Below are 24,811 nucleotides of genomic sequence, written 5' to 3' on the forward strand. Positions count from 1 at the left end.
CACTATTTTAAGAGAATCGGCCACATTGAGTTCTCAGTGATAAAGAGACTGGGATACGAAATGCCCTTGCAGCAAGCCAAAAGCTGGCAAAGACCACTCCCAAACCTCCTAGGCTTCCCTCTGGCCTTGACTATGAAATAGACCATCCTTCTTCCGAGTTTGGTAGGATATCCCAAGGATGAGCAAGGGCTAGTATGCAGAAGGACCCCTGCCAAGAAAACAAAGTCTCACATCTTGCTGATGGGCTTCCAGAGGGACAGGTAGAACCATTCAAACTCAGCTGAGGGGTTAAGCATAGTTCAGTGATTAACCACTTGGATTCTGGAGACAGACAGAACAGAGGTTCAAAGCCCAACTCCAATACTTGAGAGCTAAGTGATCTTGGGCAAGTTATTTAACTACATTTCAGTATTCCCATCTGTCAGGTGAGCATGCTAGTAGTACCTATCCCAAAAGATTATTATAAGGATTAAAGGAACATTTAGAATAGGGCCAGGCCCTTAGTAAGAACCATGAAAGGGTCCTTCATTTGCAATATTGGTTGAGCACCTCCAAGTACCAGGACCATTTGCAGTTCGCCAAGCACTGTGCTGAGCTTTACATACTGTAATGTTTTTAATCCTCACAATAGCCCCCAAAGCATAAGTATGATTATTTCTGTTCTACACATGAGGAAACTAGTGCTGGGGGCGTGGGTTGGGATTAAGCAGCTTGTCCAGGTCACGTATGACAGAGGCCCCATTCAAACCCAGGTCTCTTGGGATCCAAAAACAAAAGGTCTTCCCAGGTGAGGCCCAGACTCAGAGTAAACGTACTTAGGAGAAATAAGTACATTTCTCTGTCATACTTACTTGTTAAGGTTTGTTTACTCTGTTAAGTGTTCTCTCTTTGGTGTGGGGTTCTGCTCCTTCCTGCGTACGTCATCCACACAAGATTTTCTCTTCCTTCTCCTGACTCCTGTTTCTCACCGCAGGATGAATTAGAGCTCACAGTAAAGGCCCCAGGGCTTGGGTGAATTAAGGACACTGAGGCACTAGGAAAGATTGCTAATCCTCTCCCTGATGATGGGGAAAGACGCCTTGCCCAGATTCAACTCCTCTCCCTGTCCTGCATCCCCTGCCCCAGCTACTAACCCCACCATGATCTGCCATGGTAACAGCAGCAACAGTGTACTCGATTTTCCATGGTACTGGGCATTTTCTAAGCACTTTCATGTAAAATCATCTCCTTTGATCTCACAATGATCCCGCTGGGTAGAAAGGGAAAATATTTATCCCTGTTGTACAGATGATAAAACTGAGGTACCGGGAGTTAACAACTTGCCTGATATACGGCTAGAGAAGGGCCCAGGTTTCTTGCCACCTACAGTGCTCTTTCCAAAGCACTGAAGGTTCTGAAGCTTTTCTTGAATCACAAACTCTCATGACAATCTGTTGAAAGGTTCAGATTCCCTGAAAAATAAATATGGAACCCTAGGCCCTCTTTGAGGCATTCCCAGACACCCTGAAGTCATCCACTAGTGCCTGACCCCAGGTTAAGAGACTGCACTACACTTAACGCCCATCCATACTAACCCGAGGGAGAAAAACTGAACATCAGGAGCCACAGGGAGGTGCCAAGGCCTTGGTCAGGATAGAATCCTCAAGAAAAAAATCCTCCACATTGTTTTGCTTTAGTCAGTGTGGGCCAGGGAAGTGAGGGATTCTCTTGTACCTTCAAAGAATGCCCGGTAACTCTAAGTTCCAGAAATGCCTTTCTGGGGTAAACACCCAGTGACCACAGGACCTAAGTTTTTCAGGGCAGAAAAGCTAGGTTTTAGTCCAACGGTTTCTTTGATGTTTGATTAGAATAAAAACGGTCACTTTGGAGGGCCTCTTTGAGTCCAGACTTGAGGAAGTCCTTAGCTCCCTGCCATGTACTAGAGCTATAAACTCTACGAGGACAGGGACCACGCCTATTTTGTTTCCATGTTAAACCTAATGCCTACTACAGTGCCTGGCTCATGGTAGGAGTTCGACAATGGTTATCATGAATGAATGAACCCTAAGAAGTTCCCACATCCATGCCTGACCTGATTCCCTGACTTTTCAAAACTTTCTCTTTTCTAAGCCACCTCCTCTACATGGCACGTCTGACCACATTCCCTGATTGTACTTCCTCTGTGCCGTGGACATGGTTCAGTGGTGTTTCTGCCAGGTAACTGCTGCTATTTAGTGATGAATGCAGAGATCAGAGAGGAACATTTTGGGATCATGTGGAATAAAAAGCAATCCTATAAATGTAAACTGTTACCCTATAAACATGGATTATTATTCACAGAGAGGAAGATGTATAAAATACTGAAGGACAAAGTAGAGCAGTTCAGGGTTTTTTTCTATATTTTTTCTATTGACTTTGAAAATTAGCTCTTTTGCATTCCACATGATATCTAAAATGAAATTAAAACAACAATATGTCCAGGCAGGGAATGTATAATAAAGCAAGCCTCTCCCCAAAAAAGATTCATATATTTATTTTCATTCTTAAAAATCATTATAAATGTATAAAATCCTTAAAACAGTTCTCAGTCCTACCCATAATCAATAGTTATTTCCTAAGCAATACATCTTCCTTCAAACCAAATAGTCTCTGTAAACACAATAGTGTTTCTCAGTAATCACATTTGGGCAAAGTCCCAAACCACCTATTTGTAAGTGGGAACAAGCCCTATCCTCACCAGTAGCATGATAGAGAACTCCCCAAGATGAAGGTGTTCCATTCATGAGACGCTCCAGTTCCCTCCACTCCATGCCTATTTACTGCCCAGGACAAATTTCCTAGAATATATGGAGCAGATGGTTTCTTGCATCTCTTCCCAACTCCACATTCTGTGACTTCACACTGGTAACTTGAAATTGGCCATGGTGGGAATACTTCCACTACAGAAATTGACAAAAGCCAATGTCCATCAACAGCTGAATGGATAAACAAATCATGGTATAGCCACACAACAGAATACTACTCAGCAATTAATGGAAAGGATCTACTGATAAATGCAAAAACATGTAGGACTCTTAAAATAGTTAGACTAAGTGAAAAACGCCAGCTTTTTTTGAAAAGGATATACACTGTATGATTCCAGTTATGCAAAAATTTAGAAAATGCAAAGTAATTAATATAATCTATAGCAACAGAAAACAAATCAGCGGTTGCCCGGGGATCCACTGGGGACAGTATGGAGGGGCTGGAAGGAGGAGTTGCAAGGAAATTTTGAGAGTGATGGATGTGTTCATTACCTTGATTATGGTGACAGTTTCACGCATGTATACAAATGCCAAATGTATTTGAATATGTGCAGTTTCTTTCTATGTCAATTAAATCTTAATAAAACTTTGTAAAAATGCTCTTCTCTGTTTATTCCTATAACAGCATTTGTTTTTGTTGTATTTAATATTAACTATATAAAGCAACTAATATTTTAATAAATAAAACAAAGGCTACTGCACAGGACAGTAATTTTTTAAAGACTCAATTTCTTTTTTAATTAATCAGTTTATTAATTTATTTATTTATGGCTGCGTTGGGTCTTCATTGCTGCGCACAGGCTTTCTCTAGTTGCGGCGAGCAGGGGCTACTCTTCACTGTGGTGCGCGGGCCTCTCATTGCGGTGGCTTCTCTTGTTGCGGAGCACGGGCTTTAGGTGCGTGGGCTTCAGTAGTTGTGGCACACAGGCTCAGTAGTTGCGGCTCCCGGGCTCTAGAGTGCAGCCTCAGTAGTTGTGGCGCACGGGCTTAGTTGCTCCGCGGCGTGTGGGATCTTCCTGGACCAGGGCTCGAACCCGTGTCCTCTGCATTGGCAGGCGGACTCTTAACCACTGCACAACCAGGGAAGTCCCAATTATTGATTTACTTATATTTCTTCCACTAAACTCTAGGTTCATTGTGGGCAAGAACCTTTCTGAAGTCTATCCTAGGCAGATATTTTCTCCTCTCCTTTGCCTCCAACTCCTCCCCCCAGGAACAATTTACGACTCTATTTCTGTGCCCTGTTTCCAGATTGGGGGGTGGGGTGGAGTGGGGTGGAAAACACACAGGCTTTGGGGCCAAAATGGTGCAGGTTTAACTCCTGGTTCTGCTCTTTCTCAGTTGTGTGCCCTTGGCAAGTCACTTAATTCTTCTGAACCTTACTTTGCTCATACATAAAAGAGGGATGATATTGACATCTACCAGTAGCAGATCAAAAAGTGACTATACTATTCCCGTGAGCAGTATGTCAGCAAAATACACAAAAATCATCAGCACTGGCACTACACAGCTTTAGGAAAGGACAAGCTATCTTGAAAAAAAATACTAATAATAGTCAATTCAAAGTTGTGAGGTATGAGCACCATCCCACTCAACCTAAGGGGTTCAGCACTGATTGGAACTGCTGGAAGAAGCCCCACTGAAAAGAGCACCCAGGGCTCCTCTTCTGGTGCAGTTTATTAAGGGTCAAGATGCCCTTTGAGCCAGTGTTTCCACTTCTAGTTACCTACTCTTAGGGATACAGCTTAAAATGTGGGAATATCTAGATGCATGAGGATTTTTATCACAGCATTCCTGTAAAGAATGAAAAACTGGAGACAACCTAAATGTCCAGCATATATTCTCACACACACACACACACACACACACACACACGCACATTATGTGGCAACTTGGAAAAATGCTTAAGATAAAACATTCAGGGCTTCCCTGGTGGCACAGTGGTTGAGAATCTGCCTGCCAATGCAGGGGACACGGGTTCAAGCCCTGGTCTGGGAAGATCCCACATGCCGCGGAGCAACTAGGCCCGTGAGCTACAACTACTGAGCCTGCGCGTCTGGAGCCTATGCTCCGCAACAAGAGAGGCCACGATAGTGAGAGGCCCGCACACCGCAATGAAGAGTGGCCCCCGCTTGCCACAACTAGAGAAAGCCCTCGCACAAAAACGAAGACCCAACACAGCCAAAAATAAATAAATAAATAAATAAATAAATAATTTTTTAAAAAAGATAAAACATTCAGTAAAAAAAATTAGAATACAAAACTGTATCCACATTGTAATTATGACTGTAAGAATAAGTCATAGATATAAAGACTTCAGGAAGGATGCCAAAATGACAGCAGGGATTATATTCAGGACTTTTTTCTTTTACCCTTTATCAAATGTTCTACAAGATAAGTATATTATTTTTATGACAAAATCTCATTTTGTAAAAGATGAATAAAGGAGGACTGGTGACTAAGAAACTGAGGCAATGTCGCAAAATGAGTTTATCCAGAAGGTGGTGAAAATACGTCAGCCACTGAAACTGTAAGCAAAAGTAGTCAGTGCCTTCTGAAAACTTCCACCTATCACATTCTCAAAAGAAAACATGTACGTCGCCTGAATTCTGCTGAATTGGCTTTTGGAGAAAGACAACATAAGGGACATTTGGTGACACTTCGGTTATCTAAAATGGCATGGACATATGGCATCTCGAGGGGTGCGAGAGCTCATTCTGTGATGATTCCAAAACTCCAGACATCCGCTCCAGATAAATGCTGTAAAGAAAAGGGAGCAACGTCTGTATCCGGGAACCACGGTCAGGAAAGGCCTTGATGGTCATTAGAAAAATGGTGCCCTGTGGAGGCAGCACACACCAAGGCAATGTGGATGTGGGAGAAGGAGGGAAGGGAGAAAGGGCCGAAGGGGAGCCTGCAATGCAGGTAGAACCGTGGTTCTCAGGCCTGCTGCACTCCACAAACCAAAGAAGCTTTCAAATCATACAGCTCTCCGGGCGCTACCCCAGGGATGCTGTTTTAATCACTCGTGAGTATACTGTGAAGCCCGGATTAAGAACCACTGAAATATAAGGTAAATAATAAATCTGAAGAGGATAGAGATTACTAAGTAAAAGACAAGGTTTTCAACTGGGAGAAGATGAAACTACAGCACGGAGGGAATTTGCCTGCGGTTGCTGCTGATGCCACTGGTATTATTCATTACAAAAGGGAAACAATTTTAGAAATTGTCTGGTCTACTTTATCTTAGGTCTCTCTCTCTCTCTCTCTCTCTCTCTCACACACACACACACACACACAAATATACACACCTCAAAAAGTTGAACTTGAGCCAAGTAACTGAATTCTTGGTGATATTTTATAATTTAAAAAACTACAATTAATTGAGATTTGGGACTATGCTAAAGGTTTTTTAAATCTTTTTTTGAAATGATTGTAGACACACAGTAAGTTACAAAACTAGTACAGAGAGCTTCGACATACCCATTACCCAGTTTCTGCCAATGATAACGTCTTACACAACTACAGTATGTTATCAAAGCCAAGAAGGTGACATTGACACAGTATAAGTACCTAGCCTATGACCTTACTCAGATTTCAGGAGTTTTTATGCTAAGTGTTTTGACATACACTTTCTCATCTTATCCTCCCATCATTACTATTTCCATTTTGCAGAAAAGAAAACTGAGGCCAGGAGAAGCTGAGTAACTTTCCCAAGGTGGTAAGTGACAGACAGGATTAGGATAGAAACTCAGCTTTGCCTGATTCCAAGCTCCAGTTCTAAACCACCTTCCTCTACCAGGTCCCTGTATTGCACCCACACACCTCCATGGTTCATGGCCGTTGGGGACAAAGGGCTCTGGCAAGACTGCAGGGTGATGCTGGTGACAAGCTCGTAGGAGAGGCCTGTGGGTAGCAAGTGTGTGAGGTCACAGCCAGGAGAGCAGTAAGTCTTAAGAAGGGCCTTCTAGTTCTCCAGCCCAGCAGCTAAAGTGGCATTTGTAGGCTGAGCTATGTTCTGCAGGAGGAAGGGGCAGGCAGGGGATGAAGCCCAAGAGAGCAGGCCAGCAGGCAATGAAGTAAGAGTCCATCCTGGGCACGAGGAAATGGCAGGAAATGAAGAGAGTAGGCTGCTGCGGGTACTTCACTGGGAAGCAGGCAGGAAGCAGGAGCCTAGCTAGAAAGCAAACGCACACCAACAACCAAACCAGAAGACACAGACCCCCTCGTCCAGGCTAGACCAGGGAGGAAGTGTGTTCTAGTGCTTATATGTGGGTTCTGGAGCCAGAATGTGTGGCTCTAAATCCCACCCACACCTACCAACTGGTGGTCTGACTTTTGGTAAGTTAAGTTCACACCTCAGTTTCTCCATCTGTAAATTTAAAGTAATAAAAATTTTAAAATCTCCCAGGATTGCTGTGCAGATCGAATAGACAGCATGTAAAGCATGTAGAAAAGTGCTTGACACATCACCTTCAGTCGGGTTAGCTACTGTTATTACACACAACGTGACTGGACAAGGATTAAGAGGAAAACGCTAGAAACTAAAGAGAGGGAGAAGGTGTCTCAAAGGTCCCTGGTGTCAGAGTGGCTTTTCAGTACTAAGGGACACACCTGAGCCACAGCCAGATAAAGTGAATTCCTTCACACAACACCGGGCCTACAGCTAGCTGTACATCTACCAGCAGCACTCAGCAGGATGCTGATGCGGGATCGCATTACCTACGACTACAAGGCACTTGCTGGTACCAGACACTGTGCTCACTGCTCCACATGCAGAGCCCCCTTGACTCCTCACAGGTATCCCGAGGAAAAGAAGATTTCATCCCATTAAACGGTTGAGGAAACTGAGGCTCAGCTTCAACTGCCTGCTCAAGGTCACACAGCAGGCGAGGAGTGGAGCTGGGATTAAAACCAGAGCTCAGGCATTCTCGCTATACCCGTCAGTGATAAGATGTAGGCAAGTCTTCAGACCATGGGGCTGGGCACAGACATCAGACACTGGCCGGCAGGAGTGGGAGCAGGGAGCAGTGCTACATGGCAGAAAGAGGAGAGGAGAAAAGACTTGGAGACCCAGTTAAAAGTCCAGACAGGGCTTCCTTGGTGGCGCAGTCGTTGAGAGTCCGCCTGCCAATGCAGCGGATGCGGGTTCGTGCCCCGGTCCGGGAAGATCCCACATGCCGCGAAGCGGCTGGGCCCGTGAGCCATGGCCGCTGAGCCTGCGCTCCGCAACGGGAGAGGCCACAACAGTGAGAGGCCCGCGTACTGCAAAAAAAAAAAGTCCAGACAATACATTCACACTCCTTTTCCTGGCTAAGTAATGCCTCCCCCAACCCACTCCATGTCACTCTTGCCACTCTGCAATTTCCCATCATTACAGTGGCACCACCAGGTTCAGGTCAAGATACTGCCTTCCACCAGATTACAGCAGCCCACGGAGCCCCTACCCGCAGGACAGGGGATTATTTAGAGCCTGGATTTGCTGATACACTTCTTCATATTCCAAGTCAAACTTATTTCTGCCCATTAGGGTTGATGCATTTTATACTAAAGGACTGCCCATACCACCCTTCTTTGTGTCCTTTCTCTCACAAACACCCTCCCTGGGCTCCAGGTAGGATGAAGATATAACGGCTTATAAAACAATGGATGAAAGAAAAATCCAGAGTGCATGCTGACACTACAATCTAGAAAGGGAGCAAGAGAGGAAGGAAAGGGAAAGCTCTTATTTACCATCAAATGTCATTTAATAAATGGAGAAATAATAATAGAGTTAGAAATTGCCATTGATTCAGGCAAGAATCATCAAGTGACGCTAAAACCATTGCATAAAAGTTTGTTAAGAAAGAGATTATCAGCAGCTGCATAGCACAGGGAGATCAGCTGGGTGCTTTGTGACCACCTAGAGGGGTGGGATAGGGAGGGTGGGAGGGAGACACAAGAGGGAGGAGATATGGGGATATATGTATATGTATAGCTGATTCACTTTGTTATACAGCAGAAACTAACACACCATTGTAAAGCAATTATACTCCAATAAAGATGTTAAAAAAATAAAGAAAGAAAGAAGAGATTATCTTCATCATCTCAAAGTTATCTCCCCGCAGATAACGTATTACCTACAAAGGGCAGAACGGCACCTTTACAGGGGACACATTAGGGGAAACAATCTTAATGAAATAATCAAAGCTAACATCACCAGTAATGGGACAATCGACAGCCTTCTTCCAGTGCTGCATGGAGGACGCAACATCTACATCACTTATATAGTATTCCTGTCAACATGAATAACCTGAATCAAATCGCAAGGCAACGATCAGACAATCCCAAACTGAGGAACGTTCTGCAGCACAAAACATGTGACCCGTTTGCTTCAAAATGTTAATGCCATGCAAGACAAAGAAAGACTAAAAAGCTGCTTCAAATTAAAGGAGACTGACAAGTAAATGTAACGTGTGCTTCAGGAACGGGTTCTGGATCAGATAAAAAGATTGTCATAAAAGACATTATTGGAACATTTGGTGAAATCTGAATGTGGGCTGTATATTAGATAATAGTTTTATACCAAAGTTAAGCTTCCTGAATTTGGTAATTATACTGTGTGTGTAAGAAAGTGGTCTCACTCTTAAGCGATACAAGCTGAAGCTGAAAGGTCATGATGTCTACAACTTAAGGTCAAAAGATTCGGAAAAAAAAGATAAATAGATTATAGATTTGATAGCAAGCAAGCAGAAGTGACTCTAGGTGGAAGATAGACAGTTGTTCATTTTACTAGTCTTACAACTTCTCTGAAGGTTTAAAAATTGTCAAAATAGTTTTTTGAAAAACAATGTAGGTACCTACCAGTTGGCTTAGAGCTAGACACAAAAGCCTGATTCAGTGCTACCCATGGAAACCTAATGACCAACGAAACTCAGCCCCGACAGGGCCAGACAGGGTCGAAGATAGAATAATTATCAAAACAACAGAGAAACACAAAATTTAATAAATATAATTCAGCCCCCTGCATACATCCCCTTTCTCATTCTCAATCCGGACCATTTTCAAAGAATGAAACTGATGTACAGATCAAGGTTTGGATCCCGGAATCCAAGTTTGCTATTTGATTCACATCCTCCTGTTTCTAGCTTTGCAGAGTGTGCACAAGTTATACTCTCGGGCAGTTTGCAATGTGTCTGCCTCTGAGTACTTGACCCCATCACCTGAGCCAGAATCATCATCCCTTCCAAAGGAGGACAAGCATGTCTAGCATGTCTACAGCTCTTGTTCAAATAACCATCCTTCCCCAACCGAGCTGGCCTCTGGGGTCTAGAGGTAATTCATCTTAGCAAATTCAACTCCTGCTGCACTTACCGGTAATCAATAAATGGGGAGCAGCCAGACTACAGTCATGGGGCTGTCTGTTCAATAACCATTAGCTGCTACTACATTTAGAAGTAATAGAAAAAACAATGGTCCCTGTTCCAATCCATGTGGGAAGACATATTCTCACAAGTGTCTTCCCCTGATTATCCATGCTCTTCCTCCATAGATTTTTAAATTCCATGCTGTTCTCCACCTCCATTATTCCATCTCTGCTGCCGGGCAGAAAACCTTAGTCTTGATGTTCTGTGTATAGAGGGCAGAGGCATGAAAATATAAATCCTAATTCTGTAATTTAATTAGAAAAAAATATGCAGTCTTCTTTCTGCTTCCCCAAAGATTTCCCAACGCTCCAAAGATCTCTGCCTATGGAATAAAAGTGAACCTTCTTCTCGTGGCAAACAACGCCCTGCCATATTTGGTCTCAACTGTACTTTTCCAAGACTGCCTCACTTTCACATGCCTTAGACACAAATCCAACAGTTCCTTCAACATACGCCGTGTCTTCCTGCCTCCTGACCCTGGCTAACGCCATTCCTTTTGCTTCCCTTTTATGTCCACCATGATCCAGTCTGGCCTGTTTCAATGGTTACACCAAGTGTCATTCAACATATTCACTGATCCATGTGAGGTCCAGGGGCAAGGGTATGTGCTGGTCCAGTTCACCTCAAGTGGCTCCAGAGCCGGGCATGGGATGTGACTGCAGAACAAGGACCGAGCACTCGAATGGGAAGAGAGCACCTGTTATTAGAAAGATTCAATAAGAAGGAAATCTCTCCTTTCCTGCTAGCAAGGGCAGAAGCCCCGCCTTAAGGCTGCAAGTGGGGACAAAAATTTCTACAGAGTAAAACACAAGGTAACATTATCGTGAGGTTCATAACATAACCCGGGATCCCCCACTGCTGAGGACAGGGACCAATCACCAATCAAGGGATATCCAGACTTGCATGACCGTAGGGCACAGTTTCAAAGGGTTTTGCTCTATTTGTATTTAGGGAACCTTAATTTTACTGCAGAAAAACCAATGAGGTAAAGTCATTTATCACTGAAAGTTTCTAAGGCATAACATATATGGTGCTTCTGAGGTATTTCCCAGTGTAGGGTCCCATATCAGTTAGGCCAATCTGTCTCTTTACCTCATCCACCATTAAGACTTAGCCCAAGGCCTGGTCCTGGGGAAGAGGAGGATATAATGTAGGAGAAGCAGGAAGCCAGAGACCCAGCTTTTCGGACTTGGGGGATTATAGGGAGACGAGGCAGGCGGGGCAGGAGTGAGACTTCCTCTTCTCTTTCTAGAGGGACATCTACCCATAAACCAGAAGGTCCACATCTGAGTAAACTCTGGCCAGTAGAGTCAGGTAGAAGGAGGCTGGGTTTTAGCTTCCCCGAGTTATCTCTTGGGTTCTGTGTGGTTTGGACAGGCCCCAGAGGTTCCCACAAGCTCCTGAGGTTGAACCTCAGAAGTTACCAGGGATTGTGCTTGGGGAGTTGGCCCATGAGGTTGACATGGGGACAAAGTACCCAAGGGCTAAAGGCCAGACCATCTGATCCAGAAGCACATGAGAATCATGACCAGACCTCGATAGGATGCAAAGCACTGCCATAGAGAGATGGGAGGCCTGCCTTCATTTAGAGAGAACTTCAGAGACTCCTAGCACACTTCAGGTCTCTGTGTGACCAAGGACAGAAGTTCCTGTTGCTCATCAGGAAGCACGGGAGGTTGACCCACGCTGCACACTGGCAGAGAGATGGAGATGAAGCCTCCAGGAGTATCCGAGCCTCTCCCCCACCTGACAGTACTGAAGCTCCCCACTCCTCCCTGTGGGATTCTCCTAGGATGACTCACTCACACTTTGTAAAATGTGCTGCTAGGAGTTATTCTGATTTAGGCATATACCAAGTTGTTGAGGACACCTCAGATGAGTGCCATTCCTATGGGTAGAACCCTGGCTTCCCCAATAGCCTGATGAGAATGTGTCTGGTTTGACAAAGGATACGCTCTTAAGGGGAAGTTAGCCTTGGAGACAGGTCCACTGGCTGGCAACCAAAGTGTTCAAACCAGCTGTACAATGTCCAACATTCTTTGGCATTTCCCTTGTACAAAAGAAACAATTATATTTGGGGTACGATTTTAAATGCTCCCTTCTCATGTTGTAGTTTCTTTAGTTAATCTCAATGTTTCAGCAAAGTCTCCAGTGGGCAATAAAAGTACAAAAGACTAAAAAAAATTGTGGCCTGCCCCATGTTCACCCCACCACTAGAGCCCACGGGGAAGATGCAGCATGAAATATAAAATCAAGCACAGAAAACTGGCCCAGGATTTCTAGGCCAGTAGCCTTGAAGCTGAAGCTGTGCCCACAGCACAGAGCTGGCAGTGGTGGGCCAGCAGAGGATCGCAGCATGGTGTGAGACTGAGTTAGCCGGGGCCTTCTGAGAAGCAGGTGCCAAGGAAGGATTAGACATGCAAGAAATTTATCAGGGGGAACATCTGAAAGAGAAAATGGGGAAGGAGCCAGAGGAGGCAGGGAGAGGCGAGATGCAGGTCTGACTTCCAGTGAAGGAGAGAAGGACGGCAGGTTGGGTGGGAGCGTCTTAGATCACAGTGCAGTTCTAAAGAAAGTTCACCAAGGAACTTGGAGTCCTCGAGCTGAAGTCACCATCAGAGGAGTCCTGTGTCTCCCAGGAATGGCCACCCTTAGGATCCCTGGCACTCTTAGTCATTGGCTGAAAGTACCCTTGAGAAACACAGCCAGAGCCATCCCAGGGACAAATATCCTCGCACAGAAGCTGGGGCCATGGGTCAAGGACATTCCGTGTGGTCAGAGATGTGAGAGGTGCATTCACATGGCCACCACAGAGACAAACTCCCTCTTTCCCAAAATACTAGTGGAAGGACCAGGAAGAATGCAAACGGAACAGTGTCTGCATGATATATGCTTTGTCAATTTCCAACATTGGAAAATCTGTCTATAAAAACTTGCTTTGCAAAGAGAAGCCTAAGTATTTCCCTTGTGGGAAGCCAAAGTTGCAACAGAAACTCTTCTGAGTTTTAAAAAAAATCAGAATTCATTCTTTCATTTTTCCCCTTCACAGACCTGAGCAAAACTCTACTGCTTTGGATTAGTGAAGACTAGAAAGGAAAAATTGCAACTCCAGGGAGACAGCACTAAGTCACGGAAGTAGGGGCCCCCCGAAGTTCCCGGTGGGTGACCAACATATGGTGATAGAGAAAGGCATGTGACCAGACTTCCCATGAGCTAATTGGGAATTTTAACCCATGACTCATTCCGGGGTGGGGTCTGAAGCTGCAGGGCACGCTACCCCACACCAAGCCCTATCATCAGCCAGATTGCACATTTCCTGAAAGTAATCAAGTCAGAAACTGGCTTCTTGGCTATAGCTGTTGGTCGAAAAATGAATGCCAAAAGCCAAAATGAGGATGAGTTCAACGATTTAATTCTGCGTGGAAAACGCAATCCATTAAGTGGGATCTGACAAGGACTTAATCTCATGTGCAGCCGAGGTGTTGGCTCAATGCAGTTCTGCTCTCTGGAACATATTCTTAGTAAGTTATGTATAGAATCAGGAACGCTTTTGCCAAAGCCCAAATAAGTCCATTCTGTGTGGGAAGAGAAGTCCATCAATCCCCCAGTGACTCTCCAGGGAGTGAGCATACTCTTCTTCCAAATGCAAAATGATCAAAACCTATGCTGAGTCACACAATTCAAGGTAAGTAACTGAGATGGCCAACGTGCTGGATGGCTTCAGAATTTCCACTACTGCCCAAGGAGGTCAGGTCAGAGGCCAGCCTTGCTCACAAAGTACCTACTGGGCTCATATTCCCAGCCTGGGGCACATGGCACAGCCCAGTCACAGAAGAAGGGGATCAAGGTGCAGAGGATCAATCCACTCCTAAACAGGATTTTGAAAAACTGGGAGAGAAGGAATTAGGGGCTGCCATATTCATCGCCCACTGAATCCTAGCAACAGGGCCCAAGGCCACTGCTGTTATTTCACTGTTTCCATTTGTTAAATGAGGCAACTGAGAATCAAAACCATGACTCAAAATCACACAGTTAAGAAGAGCATTTGCAAATTCATGCCTGTGGTATTCCAAAGCCCACGCCTCACTCCTCAGAGGGTGGTCCTTGGACCATCACATCACTTGGGAGCTTGTTAGAAACACAGATTCACAGGCTGCTACCCAGACCTACTGAATGTGGGTCTGCATTTAACAGGATCCCTCAACGAATTTATTGGACATAAAGTTTACCTTAATGGGCTCCTACCAGAAAGGGGTAGGTGGATCAAAAACGTAAGTTTAGACTAGAAAAAAGATTTAGTGCAATAGAACAGGGTCAGTCTCATAGGATAAGCCTCAAACTATATATCCAAATTGCACACCCAGATTAGTAGAATCAATCACGCTACCTTATTTCACCAACAGCAAACCCAGAAGCAGGAAAGCCAAGGTGATGTGGTGGTAGAACATGGTGGACAGGTAAGGCTTTGGAGCCAGGTGGACTGGGTTGAAATTTCCAGCTCTGCCACTTGCTGGGTGGCTCTGGGTAAGTTACTTGATCTCTCTGAGACTCAGTTTCCTGACCTGCACAACTGGGATAGCAATACACACCTTGCCAGGGTTTGGGGAGATTGAGTAAATGAATGTACAGTTCCTAGACATAGCAGATGCTCAGTAAACATTGGTTTCCTTGACTTTCAGTACAATCTGGGCTGGGTCTCACCTTTGCACATGTGCACACTAGAAGCTGGGGAGATAAAGGGTTCTCAGCAGCCAGCTCTTTCCTGTTCTCTTGGGTCACTAATCAGACTGGCTGGACTGGTCTATCTTCCTTAAGCTTCAGGTTCAGCATATTCTCTCATCTCTTTTAAGAAAAACCTGAGCAGAACAAGGTTCAAAGGGACAGGTCGTGAGGAACAAAGAAAACAGGCACCTGGATACAGTTCCCAGAAGTGTCTACTTTCGAGACACTCAAGCCTTTTTATTTAGCTATGGTCCCCACTTTCCTCTTTTCAAAAGTCTCGGGTTTTGAAAGCAGACTTTTTCATGTCAGAGGCTTCATGAGCGTTCAGAGCCCACAGTGTCTGCACCTGGACCCACAAAACCCAAGTCTGATCTTATTCACTCTGTGTGTATCTGCTCAAAGGCGTGGAGGAGTGGGAGGTGGCTGCCAAGCGCTACCTGCACGTGCGTCCCCAGCTGCTGCCCGGAAGGACATCCCCACCTACCATGCCCACTTCTGCATCAGTTACAGAAGCTGATACAATAGGTGTCCTTGGGACAGAGTATCTCCCACAGATGGAAGTAGCTGAGGGCAAGGGTCCCAATGAGGGTCCCATGGTCTGACTGCCTCAGGAACAGCTCCAGCACCAATAAAGAGGCATTTCCTTGCCCAATCAAAAAAAAAAAATGATGACCATATTTTGTGGCCCCAAATTCCAAATGCCCTCCAAGTGTGAACAAGGAGAAAGAGAAGGGAGTAGGCAAAGCTATCACTTCTACTCTGTTGCTCGGTGGTAACGATCCTGCAGAGGAGCTATAAGGACAGAGGATGCCAATTCACGAGAACCATGTGTTCCTCCGCAGCAAACAAGACTCTGCAGAACCGCAAAGGGCAGGATGTTCACAGTCACATGCCTGGATCCCTTAATTGTGTGTGGGGTTGTGTATAAGTGTGTCCACACACACACACACACGGCACGGTGGCTGAGAGACTGAATTTCAGAGTCAGAAAAAAGAACCCAACACCTCAATCTCAGCAAAGGGATGACTGTACTGCTTGGTTAAAGAAGTCATAGTAGGGATTGAGAGCGCTGATCATGGAGGCACCCCTGGAGTTTGAAACTGTAGGAGCATAATGCACGGGTCGTCCTAGATTTTCCAGGGTCACTAATATTGGAGTCAGCAATTACCAGGTTTTTTCACTCCTGGAGTAAAAAGGGAGGTAGGGGAGAACACATTGTGATATATTCCTATCACATTATTTAATATCCAGCTATAACTCATTCCTTCTCTGCAATCCAAAAGGCATCTAGAAAACAAGTGGTATTACAAGGGCAACCTTTTTTTTCATTCTGAATTTTATTTTATTTATTTTTTATACAGCAGGTTCTTATTAGTTATCTATTTTATACATATTAGTGTATACATGTCAATCCCAATTTCCCTATTCATCCCACCACCCCCACCCCTGCTTTCCCCCCTTGGTATCCATACGTTCGTTCTCTACATCTGTGTCTCTATTTCTGCCTTGCAAACCGGTTCATCTGCACCATTTTTCTAGATTCCACATATATGCGTTAATATACGATGTTTTTCTCTTTCTGACTTACTTCACTCTGTATGACAGTCTCTACAAATGACGCAATTTCGTTCCTTTTTATGGCCGAGTAATATTTCATTGTATATATGTACCACATCGTCTTATCCATTTGTCTGTCGATGGACATTTAGGTTGCTTCCATGACCTGGCTATTGTAAACAGTGCTGCAATGAACATTGGGGTGCATGTGACTTTTTGAATTATGGCTTTCTCTGGGTATATGCCCAGGAGTGGGATTGCTGGGTCATATGGTAGTTCTATTTTTAGTTTTTTAAGGAACCTCCATACTGTTCTCCATAGTGGCTATATCAATTTACATTCCCAGCAACAGTGCAAGAGGGTTCCCTTTTCTCCACACCCTCTCCAGCATTTGTTGTTTGTAGATTATCTGATGATGCCCATTCTAACTGGTGTGAGGTGATACCTCATTGTAGTTTTGATTTGCATTTCTCTAATGATTAGTGATGTTGAGCAGCTTTTCATGTACTTCTTGGCCATCTGTATGTCTTCTTTGAAGAAATGTCTATTTAGGTCTTCTGCTACAAGAGCAACCTTGATTCTGCTCTAAATTATTTCTTGATAAGTAAGCTATTCCCACATTTTGCTTATAATAATTTATCTGCAACAAATCTCACAACTGATGTTACTACCACAATTAAGCACAACTGCATTAGAGAATATTTACCCTCTAACATTGCTATTGAAATCAACTATCTTCTTTGGAAGAAAGGATGGTTCCAGGATAGCACAGAATTGTATTAAGGAGACCAGTAAATGAACAACAAATGCCAATACATTTCTGGGTTCCACTGCTATAGGACTGGCATATTGACACCTACTGTGTTTCTCCCACTACACACCAAGTGCTACAAGGAATCAGAAATAAATCCTGACCTTAACAAACTTATAAATTAATCTCTTTCTGGAACCAAGACATTGGCACATAATACAACTAGCAGAGCAAAAGAAGTTCATGGCCATCAGTACCTTATCTCTATTAAAGAGCACAGAGGGAATGCAAAGAGAAGGGATGATGGTAATGGAGTTGGGCTAGCAAATACGATGTTCTTTTCATGGGAGCAGCTCTTTAGCTATTCACTGAAGAAGATGATGAACCTGGTTTGAGGTGGAAGGTGTAATTACCAGAAGACAGTATATGAAGGGGTTGACTCCACCAGAGACACTTGCAGATGAGAACACACAGACCACGAGACCCATTCACCCTCCCGTCTTCCCCCCACAGTCACTTGCAGAGAATCACAGGTTCATAGCATGTACTTCTCTCTACTTGAGTGGTTTTTATTTTACTTAAACCTCACAATGCAGTAAACCCTTACTAGGAATAAGAAAAGCATTTGCCTTGCAATTCTGGTCCCGCCACTGCGTCAGTCACATTATATAAAGAAATCCAAACCCCTATTCATCACTGCTTTTCAGAACTCATCTATAATTCAGTCCACACTAAGAACCTTCACACAATGAAATGGCTTTTACTGGGCGATTACACATATCACCTGGATGCAGAAGAGAACACATTTTTCAAGTATATTTCCTGGACTCCAAATCCTGTCTGATTTGTTTATGAGGGAAGAAAAGGGAAGCTTACATGTACTACTGGCCATGTGGAGAGTATGAAAGCCTTATATAATGGAAAGAAAAATGAAAGAAGTAAAATTAGAATAACAGGGGGAAAGGAGGGGAGGAAGGCAGGCTGGCAAAATCATTAAACCTTAATTTCTGATACCAGTACGACTGCGTATTTCAAAAGTGAGTTTGAAAGACCCATTCAGAAAAAAGAATCACTTTTCTATACCGCATCCATACCCAGGCTGATTTTTATTTAATACAGGTGAGAAGGTAAGGAGACGCCTCATGATGAAAGTGGAGTGCAATACAACAAGAAAACACCAGAGAACTTGGCGGGAAAACGCAGGACTAAACGATGAACAAGAACAGAGTCAACAGCCACCTGGGAAACCACAGAAGAAGATCCACACTTCATTTCAGGAGGCAGCGGCTCTCACTTCTCTTACAACTAGAAGCAAGGAACTCTAAAGGCACGGGGCTGAGTTAATTCCCACCACGTGCTTTTTCCCTGTGCACTTATCTCCCTGCGTCATCCTCCTTTGAAGGAAAAGACTCATTAATCCAATTCAAATTGCCAATGTCAGTAAATCCTTTGCCTCAGCGTTTAAATGCCAATACCAATTAAATACCAACAGCAACTTAACTACTGATATGGTCTTCACTACATTCAGGAAATCCAGCCAGAAGTTTAGCGGCATTACTTCCGACACTACTTCATCAATTCTAATTTACTTCGTGCAGAGAAATGAGGTAATTTGCTGGCCACGCTGACGTGGCATCCAACTGGACTGAAATAACTCCACAAGCAAAAAGAAGGAACAAACTGAGTTGCAATCCACCAAACCTGAAGGACGTTTTCACCAAGGCTTCCGGGCTATCAAGCTGAGGCAATTCATCAGCTAGGATTTCCTCCGGTGGCCGGGGGTCATGGACAATCGTCGGCCGTGGCTTCTCCTGGACATTCCCTGTGAGATCGTCGATGAGGGAGTTCCACAGACAGTTCTGCGACTTAGACCCTGAGGCATGAGGGGGAAAAAGGGGTGCAGGTGAGTTACCAACCAGCTCCATGGCCTGCCTTGCCCAACTCGGGATTTTCAAAAGCAGAGCAGGAACACTGACATATCTTTCATGATCTCCACCAACATGAGAGGGCTCCAGAAGGTTTTGGTCAGGCAACTCATGGAGTAACCAGGATTTTTAAAATTTATATGCAAAAATAGGTTAGCACTCTGAGCATTTTAACTCACAGCTAAGTACTGTGAATATATATCCTGTCTCATTTCAGTGATAATCAACTCCAACTCCTGACAGAGTTGTCGGTATTTACTGAAGTATTTATTCAGCAACTGGAAGTATACAAAGGACGACCATTTTAGAGAACAGCAGGATATTCAGACACAAGTCTCCCCTGTGAACTCATCTTGCCTAAGGCCCAAGTTTCAAGACTGTATTCTGTGGAGACACCCACCCCAAAGAGGGCCCCCCGCCTAAGAACTAGACCCCACTACAGGCGGGTTCATTCTTCTGGAAGATCAAGATTCAAGGAAAACTATACTGGGTGTTTACCAAGACCCTACCCTACAAACACTTCAAACATATGAGATGAACATTAAAGGCAGACGTGAAGTAGATATGGTACCACAAAATAGGGCCTGATCAGCAAGGTATTCAAGGTCAGTATCAACAGTGATAAGTTACATCCTTGATATGATGTGATGAAAATGGCACTTTACCTCCACGGTCTTTCTCCCCAAAATCTATAACCCCAGAGTACTAAGCATGTTTCCATCTTCTGTAAACTTAATACTTTAACATCTGCCCTACGTGCGTATCCCAGACATGCCCTGTTTGGACAACCAGAAAATACCCCTGAGTCATCTTGCCTTGGCCTCCTGCCTCCGTCACCTCCCCCTTCCTCCCTCCCCTCCATTCCTCAGGAAGAGTCCCCCCTCCAAGAGGCATGCTTTTCAGATACCAGCCAACCAAACCAGCAACCACCCCCCAACACCTCCCTCACCAAGCTTTCACATCCTGAGCCACTCTCCACCTGCCCCGATAACCCCAGACAGGTACCAGACATCTAGGGACAGCCCCTATGCCCCAGAGCGCACTAAAATTATTCAAACTAGCCAATCCTAAGCCTGCTTACCTGGCAGAACCCATTCCTTCCTGCAGAAACCACAGTAAAGACTCTTGCCCACAGTTCCTCCCTCCCTCCGCCTAACAACCCCAATGCTTCTCAGCATGGCCTCCGTGGTATGACGTGTACCCCCTCTTTTGGGATCTGTGAATACTAACAAACTATCTTTTCAATGGCAGTCATCCCCTGATCTGTTGGCCTTACCACACCTAAAAATAATAAAACCCATTAAAACACTCAGTCTAGTCATAGGGAAAAGACAAATCCCAACTGACAGACACTCTGCAAAACATCTGACCAGTACTCCTCAAAACCATCAAGGCAATCAAAAAACAAGGAAAGTCTGAAAACCTGTCACAGCCTAGAGGAGCCTAAGAAGACATGATAACTAAATGTGGTATCCTGATGGGGTCCTGAAACTAAGAAAGGACATTACGAAAAACTAAGGAAGTTTCAATAATGTACATTAGTTAATAATAATGTATATCGATATCGGTTCAGTAATTGTGACAAATGTACCATAATAATATAAAAGCTTAATAATTGGGGAAACTGGGAATGGGGTATTTGGGAGCTCTTTGAACTATCTTTGCAAATTTTCTGTAAATCTAAAAATGTTCTAAAATTAAGAGTTATTATAAAAATACAAATAAGTATTAAAAATAAGTAATAAAAATAGTTATTATTTTAAATGTCTATGAGCAAGTTATATTTTTAAGGTAGAGACTGAGGGTATGACCACTATCATTACCCAGTTACCATTGGCCGGTGCTGGTTATCCTCTTCCCAGAGGAAAGAAAGCCTTTATCTTTGCTCAGATATACTGTCAGGTCTCTTGAGTCATGCACCCATGGAGCTCTGCCCATCCAGAGGGGGTTGGCTTTTTCTATCCCATCTGTGCAGAAGGAGGACCTTTTTCTAATTCACACAAAGACTCTTTATGGGGCATGAGGAGGTGGGCATGGAGGGGTAAGGAGCAGTGCCAGCTAATGCACATGCATGGGATCGGTGGGTAGAGAACATATTCGTATGCTCGTGGGGATGCCTCCCTGATCAACCATCCACAGCCCACAACAGAAGAAATCACTGTAGTTTGTTGTGCCTGAAGGTTGTCTGCAGCTAAGATCAAAAGAACTTCACACACAAAAGGGAGCACCTCATGAGGACCCCTGAACCTTCACCAAGGACACCCATGGCTCCGAAAACAACTCTTTTAATGACCACAGTCACGAATGATCCTTGGGAGTGTACCACATCCAAACTGCTTTTGTGTCAATCCAGAGAAAATTAAGGCACATTAAGAGCAGAAAACAGAGCCCTCCAACTCCTGAAATGCAAGACAGCTTTTTCAAAGTCCTAAACACATATCTTAATAAGATCTGGTCCTATTAATGAAAGTCTGGTTTTGTGTTAACGAAGGTCTGGTTCTAGGAGGAAGACAAAAGCAGCAGCCTGTTTTCTTAGATTTGATCTAAGCGAAGACCTTACAATAAACTCCCTGCCTATTTCCCTTCATTCTTTCATTTACTCATTCAATATACAAATTTTGAATTCCCTCAATATGCCAGATTCCATTCTGGGCTCTCGAAACAGACAGATGAATGAGACTGGTTCCCTTGGGATGAGTCAGCCTATAAACAATCACAATAAATGGGCAATGCACCATAACTAAGGGACAAAGAAGCGCTAGAAGGGGCAGAGGAGAGCTCCCCCACTCTGCCTCAGGGCCCTGGGGAAAGCCACACAGCAAACGTAACGTCTGATATGGGTCTAAAGCAGGAACAGATCTTCAGCAGATGGGGAAGAGAGAGAAGAGCATCCAGCGCAAATAGCATGTGCAAAGGCTCCACAGCAGAACAAAGCAGCTCGAGAGAGAGGACAGTGACCAGGGATAAGGCCAAAGATTGGTTATAGAGGGCCTTGAATAAAATGCTAATTATTTTAGAATTTCTTCTGTAGGCAAAAAAGAATTAAAGATTTTTAACCAAGGTTATGGTGACATGACAACTTCCGTGTTTCTGAAAGGAAACGAGGGTGCTGTAGAGTACTGAAAGTGAACCCGTGGGGACTAGCAAGGCTATGTGAAGAGGTCTGTGAATCCATTGTATCTGTAGATGGAATAACGAAGTCTATATATACGACTAATTTTTCAGTATATATAGATATGATTAATAAACTAGAAATTTATGTAAAAGCACTAATGAATGCATAATAGGTTTTTCATTTTCTCAGTCAGTGAATCAGAAGGGTCATGTGATCCAAGCTATCTGTCCATCAGGGGTCCCAGATGGACATGCAATAACACCTTCAGAAGTTGTACCAGCAGCTACAAAGATACACTGGCAAGTTTAAAAGAAGACAGCCACGATGGAGAACAGTATGGAGGTTCCTTAAAAAACTAAAAATAGAACTACCATACGACCCAGCAATCCCCCTACTGGGCATATACCCTGAGAAAACCATAATTCAAAAAGAGTCATGTACCACAATGTTCATTGCAGCTCTATTTACAATAGCCAGGACATGGAAGCAACCTAAGTGTCCATTGACAGATGAATGGATAAAGAAGATGTGGCACATATATACAATGGAATATTACTCAGCCATAAGAAGAAACAAAATTGAGTTATTTGTAGTGAGGTGGATGGACCTAGAATCTGTGATACAGAGTGAAGTAAGTCAGAAAGAGCAAAACAAATACCGTACGCTAACCCATATATATGGAATCTAAAATACAAAATGGTTCTGAAGAACCTAGGGGCAGGATAGAAATAAAGATGCAGACGTAGAGAATGGACTTGAGGACATGGGGAGGGGGAAGGGTAAGCTGGGACAAACGAGAGAGTGGCATTTACATATATACACTACCAAATGTAAAATAGATAGCTAGTGGGAAGCAGCTGCATAGCACAGGGAGATCAGCTCGATGCTTTGTGACCACCTGGAGGGGTAGGATAGGGAGGCTGGGAGAAAGACACAAGAGGGAGGGGATATGGGGATATATGTATATGTATAACTGATTCACTCTGTTATACAGCAGAATCTAACACAACAATGTAAAGCAATTATACTCCAATAAAGATGTTTTAAAAAAATAAAAATAAATTTTAAGGTTAATTTTAAGTTACGTAAATTTCACCTCAATAAAAAAAATATATAAAAATGAAGAAAAAAAAAAGAAGACGACTGTGGCAGAAGCTATAAATAGGATTCAATCAACATTCATTCCCAACTCCCTTTTTACTTGCCTTCCTCTTCCGAAGAGGCTAGAAAACAATATACTCAATTTCCCAGCCTCCCTTACTGCTATGGCTAACCATATGTTATAATTCTGGCCAATGAAATGTAGGTGGAAATCCCTGGGGCTGGTGTCTCTGTCCCAATGAAAAAGTAAAGTCTCAACAGGAGAAAAACATTTTTGTCCCTTTAAACTTTGCCTTTCCTTATTTTCCCCTTTGCTTTTCTTTCTTCTTACTGGAAGGTGTGTTAGAGCTACAGCAGCCATCTCATGACCATGAGGTGACAAGCATTATGACAAAAGCTTACACCTTGCATATGGAAAAACATAAAGGTGGAAAGAACCTGAATCCCCGACAACACAGTTGAACAGCTTCCCTGGTCTCCCTCATCTCCGGATTTCTAGATGTGAGACATATGAATACTGACTTATTACATTCTTAGGTATTTGGTTGGTTGTAGCCAAATGCTTTCCTAAATGTTATATGTGTGCTCAGCATATTAACATAAAGGTGTTCCCCATATCCAAACGATACATCCTCTATAAAGTACTAAGAACTGACATTTTAATAAATCCTCCAATTATCTTGTGAAAGGCATAGCTACACTGCACAGTTTTCTCATGTTAAAATTATTAATTTGTTAAATGCAAACAGTTATAACACATTACAATTTTTATAGCTTATTTTGGCATTTCCTCACATTTTTTAATATTCTGGGAAACTCAAAAAATGGAAATGGCCTGGTTCTCTTGACCTTTGAGAACCCAGAGAACCATCAGTCTCATGGGATAGTCTTTGATTTGGTTTTTGTTTTGTTTTGTTTTTTAACTTAAGGGGGGGGGCGGGGCGGGGCGGGGTCTTTGCTAAAAAAATTGTTGGGAACCAGCAATACAGAGGATGTTCCAGTTGGGAGGTGTACATGAGCCTAGAACCGGGTGATCAACCAAAAGGCAAATTGGCCGTGAGAAAATGAGGGGTCTGGAAAAGCACAGTGATGATAAAGACAGAGAGAAACAGGTGGATTTAGGAGATATGCAAGTAGAATCAGTAGGATTTGGTAACTGATTGGGTGTAGACGATGAAGAGAGAAGTGGCAAGATGGATTGAGGTTTCTGGTTAAGCAGCCAGGTAGACTGTGATGCCGTTAGAAAATGCTGGAGGTGGAGCAGCTCGTGGGCCTGCAGTTGAACCATGCTCTGAAAAGCTGTATTTCAAGATAGAAAATATAAGCAAAGATCCCCTCCATATTCATGAAGAGGAAGCACACAGATGATGAATACATGATTCAAATGAGAATATTCTATTTCAGCAAACACTTCTATCGTGATTGAGATAAGAAAATTTTTCACAGCAGGA

The 24,811-nt window shown here is 43.6% G+C and overlaps 1 protein-coding gene across 8 annotated transcripts in view; it reads right to left on the reverse strand.

Annotated features, from left to right (window-relative positions):
* The window catches only part of PDE1C (phosphodiesterase 1C), a 547,523-nt gene that overhangs the window by 327,579 nt on the left and 195,133 nt on the right, over positions 1–24,811 (reverse strand). For all 8 annotated transcript variants that reach the window (XM_067746678.1, XM_067746672.1, XM_067746671.1 and 5 more), the window contains one exon: positions 18,921–19,092. In XM_067746678.1, coding sequence (XP_067602779.1) covers positions 18,921–19,092 — 172 coding nt within the window. The remainder of the gene's footprint in view (positions 1–18,920; positions 19,093–24,811) is intronic.

The sequence above is a fragment of the Pseudorca crassidens genome, chromosome 8, assembly GCF_039906515.1.
Source record: "Pseudorca crassidens isolate mPseCra1 chromosome 8, mPseCra1.hap1, whole genome shotgun sequence".
In the NCBI taxonomy this organism is placed as follows: Eukaryota; Metazoa; Chordata; class Mammalia; order Artiodactyla; family Delphinidae; genus Pseudorca; species Pseudorca crassidens.